At 44.3% G+C, this 18979-nt stretch overlaps 1 protein-coding gene across 1 annotated transcript; it reads right to left on the bottom strand.

Annotated features, from left to right (window-relative positions):
• Nucleotides 1–5618: 5618 nt before the first annotated feature.
• Nucleotides 5619–10869, bottom strand: C1QTNF9B (C1q and TNF related 9B). Its single transcript, XM_021678232.1, has 3 exons — nt 10704–10869; nt 7774–7836; nt 5619–6391 (listed from the first exon to the last, which is right to left on the bottom strand). Exons 1-3 carry the CDS (start codon nt 10867–10869, stop codon nt 5619–5621), a joined length of 1002 nt encoding a protein of 333 aa, XP_021533907.1.
• Nucleotides 10870–18979: the final 8110 nt, after the last annotated feature.

Below are 18979 nucleotides of genomic sequence, written 5' to 3'. Positions count from 1 at the left end.
CCCGCCCCTGCACCGCAGCTCCCGCCGCGAGCACGCGCGCCACGTTTCCAAGGCACCGGCCCACGCCACGCCACGTGACGCCAGTGCTTCCGGGTCGGGGCTCGAGGCCCTCAGGACGTGAGCACGTCGGCGTCCAGAGGGCAAAAGCGTCGCCCCGCCGCTTCACGGCAGACGCTGCGGTCTTGCGCCCCCGTGTGCCTGGAGTAAGGACCCGCGGGGGTTTAATTCGTCCCTCCCACGTGACTTGAGTGGGACGGACAGTCTCGCTGCAGGGTGAGTTCTTCCAGGAGGAGCAGTGAACGGCGCCTGAGTGCCTTCCCCGACGTGACAGGGCTGGTGACACTCGTCGACTCTATCGGACTCCACTCTAAACGATGGCTGAAATTAAATAGACGGTGTGGCTGCACCGTATGGTTGTGTGGAACCGACTCCACTACCTATCAGTGAATCTTCCTTTATTTTGACTTGTAAATTTTGTTCTAATAATCTACAATATAAATTTGTAGAGGGAGGGTTTCGCAACCTTCACTCAACCATAGGGGAATGAGAAGATTTGGGGGCAGGAGGCGGAGAGGGAATTGTGATTTGGGGCTTAGGATGGCCAGTGTGGAAAAGGGCCGGGGACTCTGGACAGCTTTAGCCTCCCCTAAATGAATGGGAATTACGCCGCAGTTGGAGCCAGGGCCAGGTTCTTGTCCAGGGTGGGAGGCTTAACCTTGCTCAACTTCAACATCTTCCTCTGCAGAAGGAATCGTGCGAGGTGCCTGCCTCCGCTACCTTCCTGAAGTGCATGCAGATTAAGTGAAAGGGTTTAGTTAATAGTAAGGTGTTTTTCTTTTGAGAGACTTCTGTAGGTGGAGAGGGGGAAAAATCAGTAGTTGGGAGAAGGGACTGAGGGGAAGTGAGGCCGCCGAAGCAACCCTCACATTTGCCTGGCCGTCTCACTCCATGCACCTGCCACTTCTTGGGCTCTCACTTTCAGGGTTGAGCGGGATGCTGCGGAATGGCGAATCCACATGGGATGGGCCCCTTGAGAATTGACCCTCCTGCAGACGTGAAGCCAGGTGTGTGGGTATGAGAAGAACCGCCCCCTCCCCCCACCCAGGAAAGTAAACAAGGGAGGGCTGGCTACTGCAGCCTCCAGCCAGCTCCTCAAAATACTGCTCTCCACCTGTTTTTGTTTGTTTTGTTTTTTTAAAGTGGGCTCCACACCCACGGTGGAGCCCAGTGCAGGTCCAAACTCACAACCCTGAGATCAAGACCTGAGCTGAGATCAAGAGTTCAATGCTTCACCCGCTGAGCCACCCAGGCACCCTTCTCTGCCTAGGTTTTATGCAGGAACTAGATACCAAGTGATTCTGTTAAATCAGTGTCTGAGTGCAGAGGGCATTGATGGCTGTGGTCTTCTGACCACAGGAGGTTGATTCCTTTGCCTTGGGTGTCGGAGGTGTGACTTGTGCAGTGGACCAAGAACCCAAGTGAACCTTTTTGTTCCCCGGGCAATCCACAGTCACGTTTTCTTAAATTGCTTTATTTGAAGTCATTCCAGACCTTTATCTCACCTGAATGTTTGGGCTTAGGGTAAAGCTGTGTTCATTTTAACATTGTCTGTTGGGTTTGAGCAGTCCTCAGAACCTCCTGGAAAGTTCCAGAGAGCCAAAAGTTAAGGCCAGGAGTGGCACATGCTTCCTATAGATAGCTTCTAACCCCCCTCCCTCTCTCCACACCCCCCCCCCCAAAAAAAGTTTCAAATGGAGTTTGTTTTCAATTTAGCCTGGCAGAGAGGAAAAGCCCAATTGATTGTATGGTAAGTTATGATTTCATTTTCTACTGATTTTTTAAATGAAATATTTTAAATGATTTAAAGTCCCTGAGTCCCTACCTCCATGGTGATTAATATCTATCACATTATTGGTAACTGGTTGGTTCTTAGGGCAGCCACACCACATGACAGACCTAATGCCTGTCTAGCAGACCGTTACAAAGATGTCAGATGTGTCGTGTAAAAAAGAAAATTCATCAATATATTTGACAAAAATCCTTACATATTTTTTTCTGAGAGCCTTCCTTTAGCCCAGAATGGTTGTCATACAAGGATACCTAACCATTGTAATGCAACATTTAAGCCTAAAATTGTCCTCAGGGGATAATGATTTGTCCTAAATTAACAAGGTATCCAGTGTCTCAGAGAGCCTGGCATAGTTAGACTTTCAAAAACTGCAGTCCAGATTCATTGACAACCAATGAAAAACCATCCCAAATGGCAGATTAGACACACCCAATCCCTGCCAGTCAACTTCATCTTTTTGAAATCCTTAAAATATGTTTTACATCTCTTCTATATTTGACCTAAAAAAAAAAATTTTTTATAAAAGCTGGTATCCTCTGTACAATCGTAAATGTGTTTTTTCTTCACGTCTATCTCAACCTATAAAGTTGTGATCCTAAATAGAAAGGAGTGAGCACAGGTATTCTTCGTATTCAGTCCATAACAAAACCAGGCTTTACACTGGGGAGAAATAGCTTAGATTATTACAATTCCAAAAAGCTACAGAAGCCAAAGAATAAGGACACTCTGGCTCAATAAATAAAGTGATCAGTCATGCTACAGCTGAGTATAAGTAGGGCAGCAAGGCAGATGCAGGGACTGGGCTGCAAAATTGAAGGAGACACTCACTGTCAGGGTCATGCACAGGCTGTGTCAGCACCTGAAGGGGGGCGCCTCCTTCAGTGTCACACCCTGGGTGCCTCACTTGCTTCCCCCCAGTCCTGGCTCTGTTCTAGAAGAAACAAGTTAAGGAAGGCCAGTAAAATACCTATAAACAAATTATTTCTGTATCTTTCCAACATTTTCCACAACCAAGTAATTTTTCAATATTTCATTTACAGCAGTGCTGTAATGTTCATAATGTTAATTTACAAAAGTCTCATTTTTCCGAGGGAATGAACATATCATCACAACTGTGTAGACTTGGTTGGAGTATGGATAGAATGGCTTGAAGTCCCAATTTCTAGAGGCACATCCTGTCAGACAAACTGGCCCAGGATGTGATTTGGAAAATAGTGTAGCTTGAATATGCAGTGAGCTTGCAGCCTTTTGCTTCTTTATTAGTTGCTCTTAATTAATAGAAAAGTATACTGAGTTAACTTAGGCATATGTAATCCTTCCAGAATTTTAGAGGCTTGGGACCATATGAAATTATTCCATTCCAGCACTGCTGTACAGTAGGAGACAGGAGCACAGAAAAGCTCAATAATGTACCCATTTCACATTCCTTTGTCATGGCTGGAACAACCACCCATACACCTCAACTCTTAGTCTTGGGCTTTTTTCTCTACAATCATGCTGCCCCTCTCCTTGGGCCATTGACTACTTAATATTCTTTTGGACAAAAGCAGTAGTAACAATGACAATAACAATAAAAACCCTGCATCAGACTGGCTCATGCAATACAATAGTCCAGAGGTATCTCAGCCTTCAGGGACAGCTGGGTGTAGGGGTCTAAACAATGTCCTGGATTATCTCCAGCCCTGTTTGATTTTGTTTGGGGGCTCAACAGATTAGCTAAATGCATGCCAGCTGAAGTTCTAGCTTCACCTGAAGAAGATCTTGCCTTTTTTTTTTCCCCAATAGGCCTTCCAAAGTTGCAGATTACATCTCATTGGCTCTGATTGATAAGGCGCCATTTTGGAAATAGTCACTGTGGCCAGAAGAAGGTGCTGTTCTTATTAGCCAGGCCTGAATCTCACATCCATCGCAGAGTGTAGAGTATACACCGTTTGAAAGACTTGTCTGAAAGTGCACACCAGGATGCTTTTACCAGACGAGAGGGAAGTGGATGGGATGCGTCTGACCAAGAAATATCTGCGGTGGCCTAAAAGGCAAGTTTCTTTTCACCCCACTTTCTTAGTAAATTCATCTCCATTCTGCACTTTCCTCTGTAACTGTTTGGTGTCTCTGTCCAGTAACCTCTTCCTTTTGCATAGCTCATTTAAAAATTTTATAAGGTAAATAGTGAAAAACATCTAATGGAATTCGCCTTGCGAAAGGGTTTTGGTCTCCTTTGAGACCTGTGATCCCTTTTTTTTTCCTTCCTTTTTCTCCCTTTTGGAATGGGACTGTCTATCCTGTGCCTTTCCCACCATTGTATTTTGGAAGCAAATAATGTGTCTGGTTTTGCAGTTTCACAGAGGGAGAGGGATTTCGCCCCAGGATGTGTCACACAATAGATCTTACTTATAACTGACATAAAGGATTTAGATGATGAGATTGGGGACTTTGAGCTGGTGATTTTTAGATGAGATTCTTAGAGTTAGCATTGATGCTGACATTGTTAAGACTGTGGGGGTTGTGGGTTGGGGAGAGTGTATTCGGCACTGGGGAAGATCGTGAATTTGGGGGGACCAGAGCAGTCTATTACAGGTTGAACGGTGTCTCCCAAACAGATACATCCAAGTCCTAACCTTTGGTTTCTATGATTGTGACTATTTGGACTCAGGGTCTTTGCAGATGTAATCAGGTTAAAATGAGGTCATAGTAGATTAGGGTGGTCCCTATTCCAAATGACTGGTGTCCTTATCAGAAGAGGGATGCTTGCACACAGGCAGACATGGAGGGAAGACTGCCATGTGCAGATCGGGGTAGAGCTGGATGCTTCCACAAGCCGGGGAATGCCTGGGTCCACCAAAAGCTGGAAGCAGCAAGGTAGAACCCTCCTCAGAGGCTTCTGAGGGAGACTGGTGCTGCTGACACCTTGATTTTAGACTTCTAGCCTCCAGCCCTGTGAGATAATCACTTTCTGTTATTTTAAATTCCCCAGTTTGTGGTACTTTGTTACGGCAGTCCCAGGAACCGAGCACAGATTCAAGAACTATTTGTTGAGCCGAATGGTGATTAAAACCTAGGTTACAAAATAAGCAAAGTATTCCGCAGCTTTCTGGGATGTCTCGTCATCACCTGCTTACAACTTTTATTAGCTACTAAATGGAATGAACATTGGAACACTTCCCTCTCCTTTCTCCCAGTGTCCTCAGAAATTCAGATGAGGGATAAGTCCTGACACGCCTCCTTCAAGCACTAAAATGACATCAGAACACGGGTCCCGCAAGAAACATACATGCAAAGCACTTTTCAGATGAGGGGAATGATGAAAAATCGTAAATAAATTATAATAAACAATGCAAGCATTAAGATTTTATTTATATGATTTTTATTTTATTTTTTAAAAGTAATCTCTGCACCCAATGTGGGGTTCCAACTCATGGCCCCAAAATCGAGAGTTGCATGCTTTACCAATTGACCCAGCCAGGCGCCCCCAGATTTTATTTTTAAGTCATCTCTACACCCAACATGGGGCTCGAACTCACGACCCTGAGATCAAGAGTCACATGCTCCACCGACTGAGCCAGCCAGGCGCCCCAATGCAAGCATTTTTAAACTTACTGTTGGAAACAATAATATAAGTCACATAAAATCAGCTTTGGGAATAACTGTCGTATTGTTGCCCCTCTATGATTATTACAATAATGAGAATGATTCATAGAGCAGAATCATCTGAGAACATGTCCAGCAAGCCAGCTCCGAGGGGTGGGGAGGCAGGTCCCTACACACCTCCCCATCACTGGCTGCTGAACAGAAGGAAGCCTGTGAAAGTCGTGTCATCATCCTCATCTGCAAACAAGCCGTTAAACCTCTCTCCTCCTGTGGCCTGCATCCACACCTCGTCCCCCAGCTTCAGCGGCAGCACCATGCCACCCGACGCCTGGTCCTCAGAGCTCATGTAACCGTCCTTGGTGTTCAGTATTTTCACCCCATTTTTGACCAAAGATACCTGAACATTCCTGGAGAAAACCGTGATGTGGTAGGTGAAGTAATAGACCCCGGTAATGTGGCAAGTGAACTTCCCCGTGGCTATGTCGTAATGATTGAACTCATTATACAGGATCTTATCAAATTTAATGGGCACATCTGAAGTAGGAAACTTGCTCAGTACCGTGAGCCCCACCGTGAAAGCACTCTTGGGCAAGACTGGAGTCTCGCCAGTTTTCCCTTTCTCGCCTCGGTCCCCTTTCCAGCCTCTCATTCCCCGGACTCCTGGATCTCCCTGGGGTCCCAAGGGCCCAACATCTCCCTTGGGTCCAGGCTTCCCAATGGGGCCCATGGGGCCAGGTAGACCCATTGGGCCTGAAGGCCCAGTGCTGCCTTTTAGCCCTTCTGGACCAGTGGGCCCCACACTGCCTTTATCCCCCTTTTGCCCTTGAGGGCCAGTCTCTCCCCTGAGGCCCTTCTCTCCCATGGGACCAACAAATCCCTTTGGCCCATGTTTCCCTGGGGGTCCTTGTGAGCCTTGATCGCCTTTGACGCCTTTGGCTTCAACTTTTCCATCTGCTCCTAGGTGGAAAAAGAGAGAATAAAGGAAAAGATGATTTGTGAAACATCAACTTCTAAAACTAACTTTGGCTTTTCCATTGGTGAGCATATATATGAAATAAAGCAGTGCCCAGTATCAGTAGATGCTCGGGGTCTGAACATTAATTTACTCCTAAATTGAGTGCACAGCATACACACACACACACACACGTGTGTGTGGCTGCAAAACACCTTCTGACTCCTGTCTACTGTGTTAGTGTTGGGGTTCACATTAGAAATTACAGCTCTTTACCATCACAGCCTAGTCTTTGACCACTAAGCAATGCCAAGCCTTGAGAACACATCTTTGGAAGAGGGAAGAACGTCCAAAGGCAGATGAACTCAGGCTGCTTTCAGTTAACTAACAACTCAGCCCTAGTTCTGTGACATCCCCTACAAAGCTCCTCACGGGAGTGAGCACAGAATAAAGTCTTCCTAAAGTGTGGCAGTCACTGCTCTCTGCTGCCCACTGTATCGACTGTCTCACGCTGGTCCTCACTGCGCACACGTTCTCTGTGCTTCCCTCTCTCCTCCTCCCCAACTGGACAGCAGTGGTTATGAGCACAGAGTCCGGAGTTAAATGCCAGGATTCCATCCTGCCTCCTCTACGGAGGTACAATGCGATGTTAGGCAAGCTGATGAGCCACCTACACCTCTGTTCCCTCATCTGTAAAATTGGGATAATGATACTACCTCATGTATAGACTGTCATATTGAGTCAGTACGTGAAAAGCACTTAGAACACCCTAGCACAAAGTGAGCATTATTTGTGTTTGCTCTTGTGACTATTCTCTCTCCCCATCAGTCGCAACTACCGGAGCCCTCTTTACCCCTCAGGGCCCAATTCCAGTGCCACCTTCTCCATGCAGTCTTGCCAGAAGCCCTGAGTCGGAATTTAATGTCACTCCTCAATCTTCATCCACTAACCCAGGCTTCAGCGAACCATGGCCTGTGAGCCAAATCCAGCCTCCCACCTGTTTGTATGGCCCACAAGCTAAGAATGGTTTGCATTTTTAAATGGTCACAAATAATATTCGACAATACATGAAAATTATATAAGATTCAGATTTCAGTTTTCATAGAGTTTCACTAGAACACAGCCCCGCTTACTTATGTAGCATCCTTGGCTGCTTTTCATGACAGTTGTGCCCGAGACCGCATGGCCTGAGAAGCTGAAATTACTTACAGTCTTTCCCTTTACAGAAAAAGAATCACAAGCTCCTGGAGAGCAAGAGCTGTGTTGCCCTATTGTTAGATCGTCCTCAGAGCCTAGCAAAGGACTTGTCCTTGGTGAGCACCAAATGGTTATTAAGTCATTGGTGGCTCAGAATTAGAGCATGGTAAAATGGAACACAATTTCTGACCTCGCTCTCCTTTCTGTCCATTCATTCCATCCTTCCCTGGACCACCAGGATGTCCTGGTTCTCCTAGGTGGAAGAGAAGAAAACAGACAAGAGTTAAAATTCCAATTCCACATTTCCTAGACATTGGTCTCAATCGGGGGTGTAGACCAGAGAGTCCTGGGTGTGTGCCCAGCCCTGACACACACACTGCCCCTCACAGAAGGCAGACGTGAGTGAGCGCCAGGGGTGCGGAGTTGTGTACAAGAAGTGAATTATGAGATGAACTGGGTGGACCTCCCAAGCATCCAGCTCTGGAAAGGCAGAACAGGAAAGGAATATGTGCACAGATGATCACAATTACATCTTTCTCTTGTGAGGGTAACTCGGGTAGTGACTGATCATTGGAGGTACTGGGTGGCCTTCTCGCTTCTCCTTTTCTGTCACTCTTGCATAGAGTGGAATGGAAGGTTCACTAGCCTCCTATAAAAACACAGATGATTATGGTTACCTGACAATATTTGGGATGGAAGGGAGGATTCTGGAAGGATCCAGCACTTTAGAGTGGTAGTAAATGTCACTGATCAAGTTGGCATGGCAGACGCCATTGGGAACATCAGGCGAGTGAGGTTTTGCCTACCACACATCAGTTTTGAACTCAGAGCAGGCAACCCTGAGCTCCAACTTCCCATGTTATAAGTTAACATCTCTAGAATCAAAGGCAGTTCTTGCTGTAAGGAAGGAGAGTGGAAGCAAAAGATAAAGGAGTCATGAAGTCAGAGTTGTATCCTGTGCATGTACACACACATATGCACACACGTGTGCACCCACATCCACACATACATGCACACTGTGGTCCCAGTAGGAGGCTAAAAGAATGGATTTCATTGACATTGAGGTTTTGCCATCAACTTGGACTGGGCTTTTTACTACCCAGAAATAAGACTGGTCTAATGCCAAAAAGTGGCGTGGACTCCCTGGAGATGTTACCCCTTGGAGATCCCCAGAGTGGATTTGCAGGGCAATGGTTGGAGAGATGGTTGGTGACCGTCTCCTTCATCCAGCCCACCGAACAAATCCCTTGGATCACCAAATGCCACAAACAGGGAAACACCTAGAAACACCTAGACTTTCCTTCATCTGTACAGCGGACTTCCCATAAGTAATTTGTTCTAATACTCATTTCTCCAGATTAACAAAGACTTTTTAAAAATCCATATGCCAACAGCATTTGCTGGCAAAGCACTAATTTTAGTCCATCTTGAAGTTGCTTTCTGTGTATTATTTCAACCACTGTTAATATAGCCAGAGGAATGTCTAATCTTCTGATACGATTATAAAATATTAAGAAGGCTTCTAAATGTTCATTATTAAGTTTAGTGAAGTTTTCATACTATAACGTATAGCTGAGGAAAAATGACAGTCGTTTGTGGTCATATTCCACAAAGAGTCCTGAAATGTCTAATTGAGGGTGCTTCTATTAATAACTGACATCTCACAGTACAGTTTACAGTGAGGATGGGGTTCATCTTAATGAATGTAAATGTAAATTCATATGTCCAAACTCCTAAAATTTCTAGGTTTTTGTCAGACTTCTTGTCAGATCTGATTAGTTCATCATTTATTTCTCCTACTCATGTACGGTTGAAGAGTTCACACTAAGAAGACAGATGACAGCTCTCCTATTTTCATGGGATTCTTTAATGTTTGCATTATCAAGTCAACCTTCAATCTTCAGTTTCTCTGCAGAAGTATTTCAGGCACCCATCTGTTTGTGATAGTTTGATAGGACAATTTGAAAATCCCTTGGGCTGGGCCGTAACCACAATATGCCACAGTACACTGATGGACAGAGTGTGTGAGGGCACAGGACATATTTCAGGCCTCAAATGACACGGGTCCATCTGCAAAGGGACCAAGTGAAGCCACCCAAGCCAATTCACATATTAACTATTTTTAAAGCTCAATTTTTTTCTTCATCTAAATTTATCTTTTAAAATGTCAGTAGTAGGGGCGCCTGGGTACCTCAGTTGGTTAAGTGTCCAACTCTTGATTTTGGCTCAGGTCATGATCTCAGGGTCCTGGGATTGAGCCCCATGTTGGGCTCCGTGCTCAGCAGGGAGTCTGCTTGAGATTCTCTCTCTCTCTCCTTCTGCCCCTCCCCCACTGACTCATTTTCTCTAAGTAAATAAATCTTTAAAAAAAATAAATAAAATGTCAGTAGTAGTTTTGATATTTTCTCTCTGCACTGAGATAGATCAGTCTGCGTATGTCTCAGGTATGTGACCCTATGGTCAGACCCAGGCTCAAGAACCCCATTCAAGAACCAAGCCTATCAGTTCGTGTTATGGAAACCACTCACATATCCTGGCTTTTGCAAATCTCCTTCCTAGAGGCTGGATCCTGTCCCCAAATTCCCAAACCCTGGGGCAGGCCCCAACACAGGGCATACACACCTGAGTACTGCTGTGTGGCTTCAGTTACCGTCTACTTTTGTTTTCTCTGTCACTCCGTGTCACCTGCCTCACTGCGTGACAAGGCATTAACTCTCCCCTGCACTGCAGCCGGGTGCTCTCTGCTAAATATTTAGCAGTCAGATTTCTCTATAGGCCCCGTGTGCCAAAGACCCACCATCCCTGCCATCTGAGGCAGAAACATCTATAACATCATATACTCCTGAAGACGGCCTGCAGTATCAGAGGTGATGGCTAACAGTTGTCCCCTCTAGATGAGGACATCCGTGGAGGGGGGGTCCTGTTGGTCTGCTCCTGCACTGTCGCCTAGAATCTGACCTGGAGCAGGATCTCGGCCACTGCTTTCTGGGCAAGGGCTGCACGAATGAAGGAGGCGGGAGCGGGCAGGTGATGGCTACACTCGTGATGAATGAACGAATGATCTCAGAGGAACAGAGGGGTAAACACAAGGGCAGCTGAAGGCCGCCAAGTGCTGAGTACCTGCCTCGCCCTTGTCGCCCTTTGCGCCATCTCGTCCATCTCTCCCAGGCAAACCATTGTGACCAGGATTCCCAGGGATGCCAGGGTGCCCTTGCCTGCACGTGTCCTGTGAGTTCACATTTCCCGTGCAGATTCCAGTGACAAGCAGGAGCAACCAGATCCTCATGGTTCAGATGACGGAGCTGAACTGCAAGAGGGAAACACAGACCAAAAGGAGAAGCCTTTGTTGCTGGGGCCACAGACACACCCTCTCTTCCTTGCTGTGGGACCTGGACCCAGCCTGGGTCAGCCTTGGACAGAATGGTCAGGGCAGATAAGGGCAGGACCTGGTAGCAGACAAGCTGCTTGCAATCAGAGAGCCATTGTTCAGGGACGCCTGGGTGGCTCAGCTGGTTAAGCGTCGGCCTTCAGCTTGGGTCACGATCCTGGAGTCTTGGGATCGAGCCCCGCATCGGGCTCCCTGCTCAGCGGGAAGCCTGCTTCTCCCTCTGCCTCTCCCCCATTCGTGCTCTCTCTCTAATAAATAAAATCTTAAAAAAAAAAAAAAGGAAGAAGAAGCAGAAGGCCATTGTTCTTGGAAGGAACACATGTGACCGGGACTGTTTTTAATGGTGACTGGTCAAGGAGAAAGCCAGGTTCCAGGTCAGATACTTCCATTTATCACTCTACTTTGGGTAAACCACTTTTCAGAGCCAGAGAAGAGATTAATACCTGTCTCCCAGGACTGCTGTAAAAACCAAATTTGATCACCATGTGCATGAAAGCACGTTTTCACTAGGAAAGCAAACTCTGGCAGCTACTTGTACACCCGTGTTCATAGCAGCCTTATTCACAGTAGCCCGAAGTTGCAAACAACCCATGTGTCCACGGACACATGACTGGTTGTACAGAACGTGATATACACAGTGGACTATTACTCAGCCTTAAAAAGGAAGGAAATTCTGACACATCCTACACCAGGGATGAACTTAAGGACTTTATACTAAGTGAAATCAGCCAGACACAATAGGACCAGTATGGTATGATTCCACTCGTATGAGGCCCCCAAAGTGGTCACATTCACAGAAACAGAAAGTAGAATGGTAGAGGCAGCATCCAGGGGAGGGGGACTGGGAGCTCGTGTTCAAAGGGGACGGTTTCAGTTTGGGAAGATGAAAAAGTTCTGGAAGTGGATGGTGGGGACAGTTGAACAATGTGAACATCCTTAATGCCACTGGAGCGGACACTTAAAAATGGCTAAAGTGGTAAATTTTATGTCACGTCTGTTTTACCACAATAAAAAAAAAATGGAATGAAAAAGTAAAACGTTCCAAGCAGTCCTACTATGATCAGATGTGTTCTTTGAGTTAAGGTTTTGTTTCTCTGGGAGACTGCTGCGAAGGGCACGCGCACACGCACCGCAGGGCACCCCGTTTGTGAAACACACTTGCACGTCCTCTCGCAAGTTCCTGATTTGCTTTCCAACCCCGTCAGGAGCGAAGGCAGTGCTGCGTGGTGAAGTTTGCAATGAGATCTGAAGGAGCAGAGCAGCTAATTAGACCAAGTGTTCTAAGGGAACACTCAGGCAAGACCCTAGGCTAGTGTGCACACAGGATTCAGGGACCCTCCCGACGACATCAAATCTCCCCAGGGAGGGGCATGGCATCCCTCTCTTTCATGACACCATAGTATGTATGGGGTTGCATCTGTTCATGTCATTGTAGGGCTAAAAATCTGGCTCTCCATCTGACTGTGTTTTCCTTCTTATTGTATTCCAGTTCTCAGTATTAAGCCTGGAACTGTGTGTTAAATAAATATGTGTCAAATGAAATGAATGTGTGGTAGCAGGTATCTTAGGACATAGAAAAATAATAACACGAGGCTAGTGCAACAGGTCAGAACTCAGACTCTCATACAGTGCTGAAGGCAACGGACATCTGCCCAGCACTTCAGAAAGCTAAAGAGAAAAGACATCTTAAACCCAGTGATCTCATCCCGAAAATTCTTAATAATCCAAAATCTGTGTGCTAACGATATTAACCACAGCATTATTTATAATAGTGAAAAAGGGCATACCACATAACGTGTAACAGTAAGTGGTTCATAAGTAGAATATCATGTAACCACTGTAATAATTATGTAGTTCATGTAGAAATATGTAAAAGATCTACGTTGTGTTGAATTTTCAAAAAGTAGACTAAAATGCATGTACGGGATGCCTGGGTGGCTCAGTTGGTTAAGCGTCTGCCTTCAGCTCAGGTCATGATCCGAGGATCCTGGGATCCAGTCCTGCATCAGACTCCTTGCTTAGTGAAGAGCCTGCTTCTCCCCTGCTTGTGCTCTCTCTCTGACAAATAAATAAAATGTTTAAAAAAAAAAATGCAGACCTATCCACAGAGACCTGGCAGGCCAGAAAAGACTGGCATGATATATCCAGAGCACTAAACGAGAAAAATATGCAGCCAAGAATACGATATCCAGCTAGGCTGTCATTGAAAATAGAAGGAGAGATAAAAAGCTTCCAGGACAAACAAAAATTAAGGGAATTTGCAAACACAAAACCAGCCCTACAAGAAATATTGAAAGGGGTCCTCTAAGCAAAGAGAGAGCCTAAAAGCAACATAGACCAGAAAGGAAAACAGCAATATACAGTAACAGTCACCTTACAGGCAATACAATGGCACTAAATTCCTATTTTTCAATAGTTACCCTGAATGTAAATGGGCTAAATGCCCCAATCAAAAGACACAGGCTATCAGATTGGATGAAAAAACAAGACCCATCGATATGCAGTCTGCAAGAGACTCCTTTTAGACCCAAAGACACCCCCAGATTGAAAGTGAGGGGGTGGAAAACCATTTACTATGCTAGTGGACATCAAAAGAAAGCTGGGGCGGCAATCCTTATATCAGACAAATTAGATTTTAAGCCAAAGACTATAATAAGAGATGAGGAAGGACACTATATCCTACTTAAAGGTTCTAACAAGAAGATCTAACAATTGTAAATATCTATGCCCCTAACATGGGAGCGGCCAATTATATAAGGCAATAATAACAAAAGCAAAGAAACACATTGACAACAATACCATAATAGTGGGGGACTTTAACACCCCCCTCACTGAAATGGACAGATCATCTAAGCAAAAGATCAACAAGGAAATAAAGACTTTAAATGACACACTGGACCAAATGGACTTCACAGACATATTCAGAACATTCCATCCCAAAGCAACAGAATACACATTCTTCTCTAGTGCCCATGGAACATTCTCCAGGATAGATCACATCCTAGGTCACAAATCAGGTCTCAACTGGTACCAAAAGATTGGGATCATTCCCTGCCTATTTTCAGACCACAATGCTTTGAAACTAGAACTCAATCACAAGAGGAAAGTTGGAAAGAACTCAAATACATGGAGGCTAAAGAGCTTCCTACTAAAGAATGAATGGGTCAACCAGGAAATTAAAGAAGAATTAAAAAAATTCATGGAAACCAATGAGAATGAAAACACAACTGTTCAAAATCTTTGGGATGCAGCAAAGGCAGTCCTAAGAGGAAAATATATAGCAATACAAGCCTTTCTCAAGAAACAAGAAAGGTCTCAAGTACACAACCTAACCCTACACCTAAAGGAGCTAGAGAAAAAAACAGCAAATAAAGCCTAAACCCAGCAGGAGAAGAGAAATAATACAGATCAGAGCAGAAATCAATGAAATAGAAACCAAAAGAACAGTAGAACAGATCAATGAAACTAGGAGCTGGTTCTTTGAAAGAATTAACAAGATTGATAAAGCCCTGGCCAGACTTATCAAAAAGAAAAGAGAAAGGACCCAAATCAACAAAATCATGAATGAAAGAGGAGAGATCACAACCAACACCAAAGAAATACAAACAATTATAAGAACATATTATGAGCAACTCTATGCCAGCAAATTAGATAACCTGGAAGAAATGGATGCATTCCTAGAGATGTATCAACTACCAAAACTGAACCAGGAAGAAATAGAAAACCTGAACAGACCTATAACCACTAAGGAAATTGAAGCAGTCATCAAAAATCTCCCAACAAACAAGAACCCAGGGCCAGATGGCTTCCCAGGGGAATTCTACCAAACATTTAAAGAAGAATTAATACCCATTCTTCTGAAACTGTTCCAAAAAATAGAAATGGAAGGAAAACTTCCAAACTCGTTTTATGAGGCCACCATTACCTTGATCCCCAAACCAGACAAAGACCCCATCAAAAAGGAGAATTACAGACCAATATCCTTGATGAACATGGATGCAAAAATTCTCACCAAAATACTAGCCAATAGGATCCACAGTACATTAAAAGGATTATTCACCACGACCAATTGGGATTTATCCCTGGGCTGCAAGGTTGGTTCAACATCTGCAAATCAATCAACGTGATACAATACATTAAGAAAAGAAAGAACAAGAATCATATGATCCTCTCAATAGATGCAGAAAAAGCATTTGACAAAGTACAGCATCCTTTCTTGATCAAAACTCTTCAGAGTATAGGGATAGAGGGTACAGACCTCAATATCGTAAAAGCCGTCTATGAAAAACCTACAGCGAGGGGCGCCTGGGTGGCTCAGTTGGTTAAGCGACTGCCTTCGGCTCAGGTCATGATCCTGGAGTTCCGGGATCGAGTCCCACATTGGGCTCCCTGCTCGGCAGGGAGTCTGCTTCTCCCTCTGACCCTCCTCCCTCTCATGCTCTCTGTCTCTCATTCTCTCTGTCTCAAATAAATAAATAAAATATTTAAAAAAAAAAAAACCTACAGCGAATATCATTCTCAATGGGGAAAAACGGAGAGCTTTCCCCCTAAGGTCAGGAACGCAGCAGGGATGCCCACTATCACCACTGCTATTCAACATAGTATTAGAAGTCCTAGCCTCAGCAATCAGAGAACAAAAAGAAATCAAAGGCATCCAAATCAGCAAAGAAGTCAAACTCTCACTCTTTGCAGATGATATGATACTTTATGTGGAAAACCCCAAAGACTCCACCCCAAAACTGCTAGAACTCATATAGGAATTCAGTCAACTGGCAGGATATAAAACCAATGCACAGAAATCAGTGGCATTCCTATACACAAACAACAAGACAGAAGAAAGAGAAATTAAGGAGTTAATCCCATTTACAACTGCACCCAAAACCATAAGATACCTAGGAATAAATCTAACCAAAGAGGCAAAGAATCTGTACTCAGAAAACTATAAAATACTCATGAAAGAAATTGAGGAAGACACAAAGAAATGGAAAAATGTTCCATGCTCATGGATTGGAAGAACAAATATTGTGAGGATGTCAGTGCTACCTAGAGAAATCTACACATTCAGTGCAATCCCCATCAAAATACCATCCACTTTTTTCAGAGAAATGGAACAAATAATCCTAAAACTTGTGTGGAACCAGAAAAGACCCCGAATAGCCAGAGGAATGTTGAAAAAGAAAAGCAAAGCTGGCGGCATCACAATTCCGGACTTCCAGCTCTATTACAAAGCTGTCATCATCAAGACAGTATGGTACTGGCACAAAAAAAGACACATAGATCAATGGAACAGAATAGAGAGCCCAGAAATGGACCCTCAACTCTATGGTCAACTCATCTTTGACAAAGCAGGAAAGAATGTCCAATGGAAAAAAGACAGTCTCTTCAACAAATGGTGTTGGCAAAATTGGACAGCCACATGCAGAAGAATGAAACTGGACCATTTCCTTACACCACACACAAAAACAGACTCTAAATGGTTGAAAGACCTAAATGTGAGACAGGAGTCCATCAACATCCTAAAGGAGAACACAGGCAGCAACCTCTTCGACCTCGGCTGCAGCAACTTCTTCCTAGAAACATCGCCAAAGGCAAGGGAAGCAAGGGCAAAAATGAACTATTGGGACCTCATCAAGATAAAAAGCTTCTGCATAGCAAAAGAAACAGTCAACAAAACCAAAAGACAACCGACAGAATGGGAGAAGATACTTGCAAATGACATATCAGATAAAGGGCTAGTATCCAAAATCTATAAAGAACTTCTTAAACTCAACACCCAAAGAACAAATGATCCAATCAAGAAATGGGCAGAAGACATGAACAGACATTTTTCCAAAGAAGACATCCAAATGGCCAAAAGACCCATGAAAAAGTGCTCAACATTGCTCGGCATCAGGGAAATTCAAATCAAAACCTCAATGAGATACCACCTCACACCAGTCAGAATGGCTAACATCAACAAGTCAGGAAACGACAGATGTTGGCGGGGATGCGGAGAAAGGGGAACCCTCCCACACTGTTGGTGGGAATGCAAGCTGGTGCAACCACTCTGGAAAACAGTATGGAGGTTCCTCAAAAAGTTGAAAATAGAGCTACCATAGGATCCAGCAATTGCACTACTGGGTATTTACCCAAAGATACAAATGTAGGGATCTGAAGGGGTACGTGCACTCCGATGTTTATAGCAGCAATGTCCACAATAGCCAAACTGTGGAAAGAGCCAAGATGTCCATCGACAGATGAATGGATAAAGAAGATGTGGTACATATATATATATATATATATATGTAATGGAATATTATGCAGCCATCAAAAGGAATGAGATCTTGCCATTTGCAACGACGTGGATGGAACTGGAGGGTGTTATGCTGAGCGAAATAAGTCAATCAGAGAAAGACAGGTATCATATGACCTCACTGATATGAGGAATTCTTAATCTCAGAAAACAAACTGAGGGTTGCTGGAGTGGGGGGTGGGGTGGGAAGGATGGGTGGCTGGGTGATAGACACTGGGGAGGGTATGTGCTATGGTGAGCGCTGTGAATTGTGCAAGACTCTTGAATCACAGATCTGTACCTCTGAAACAAATAATGCAATATATGTTAAGGAAAAAAAAAAAAGATAGCAGGAGGGGAGAATGAAGGGGGGGATATCGGAGGGGGAGATGAACCATGAGAGACGATGGACTCTGTAAAACAAATTGAGGGTTCTAGAGGGGAGCAGGGTGGGAGGATGGGTTAGCCTGGTGATGGGTATTAAAGAGGGCACATTCTGCATGGAGTACTGGGTGTTACACGCAAACAATGAATCATGGAACACTACATCAAAAACTAACTATGTAATGTATAGTGATTAACATAACAATAAAAAATTTTTTAAAAAATGACATGCACATGATGAGGGTACCTATGTAATTATGTATTAGTAGTGACAAAAGCTAGAAGCAAGTATAGCCAAGTGAACATAGTTGCTTTAGAATTGTGGGGTTATGGGAGTTTTTCCTTTTTAAAAAATGTTTTGTTTTGTTTTGTTTTAAAGATTTTATTTATTTATTTGACAGAGAGAGACACAGCAAGAGCAGGAACACAAGCAGGGGGAGTGGGAGAGGGAGAAGCAGGCTTCCCGCGGAGCAGGGAGCCCTATGCGGGGCTCGATCCCAGGACCCTGGGACCATGACCTGAGCCGAAGGCAGACGCTTAACGACTGAGCCACCCAGGCGCCCTAAAAAATGTTTTTTTGCCGTATCTATTAAAATATTTCTAGATCTATATATTTAAAACCAGCTAGACTTGTCATCCAAAGGACTATATCGCCATCTTATGGAAGCCTCTAAATATCACAGGGTCCACTTTGATGCAAATAAAGTAATTTTGAAAAAGGAAATACAGCTGTTTCCCTTTGAAGTCACAAACTTACGCCATTTCAGGAAATTGAGTTGTTTTTTTAGAGCCAAATTCCATAAATAATCTACACCATCCTCTTCTATTTAACTCAGAAGTGACTGGTAGTAGTCGAATGTAAATGGCCCAGACCAACCTCTGTTAAGGGGTCTAATTGTTCCTTTTTAATTTTTAAAAAACGTGTGTTACAATTATTCCAATAATACAAAGATCACAAGATCATAAAGGTGTCAAATTAAGATAAACTCCGTTTTGCCCTCCAGCTAGAGAAGAACTAAGATAAAAGCAAGCATTCAGGGGCCCCTGGGTGGCTCAGTCGTTAAGCATCTGCCTTTGGCTCAGGTTATGATCCCAGGGTCCTAGGATCGAGCCCCGCATCGGGCTCCTTGCTCAGCGGGAAGCCTGCTTCTCCCTTTCCCACCCCACTGCTTGTGTTGTCTCTCTCTGTCAAATAAATAAATAAAATCTTAAAAAAAAAAAAAAGCAAGCATTCATCCTTCCGTAATTTCTTTCTCTAGTTTTGTGTACTTGCTTCTTTCGCATGCCGAGCACGTAGGCAAACTTCAACAAATGATTTTGAATAACTGAATAGGCTTTGCTCCCAAATAAGTA

The sequence above is a fragment of the Neomonachus schauinslandi genome, chromosome 3, assembly GCF_002201575.2.
Source record: "Neomonachus schauinslandi chromosome 3, ASM220157v2, whole genome shotgun sequence".
Classification (NCBI taxonomy): Eukaryota; Metazoa; Chordata; class Mammalia; order Carnivora; family Phocidae; genus Neomonachus; species Neomonachus schauinslandi.
Note: the sequence above shows the minus strand (reverse complement) of the source record. Positions and strands in the feature narration are given on the sequence as shown.

Coding starts and splice junctions, on each gene's coding strand:
- C1QTNF9B (XM_021678232.1), bottom strand. CDS start 10,869: ATGAGGATCTGGTTGCTCCTGCTTGTCACTGGAATCTGCACGGGAAAT. Junction 7,837..10,703: donor GGGCGACAAGGGCGAGGCAG/GTACTCAGCACT, acceptor TCTTCCACCTAG/GAGAACCAGGACATCCTGGT. Junction 6,392..7,773: donor TGGACAGAAAGGAGAGCGAG/GTCAGAAATTGT, acceptor TTTTCCACCTAG/GAGCAGATGGAAAAGTTGAA.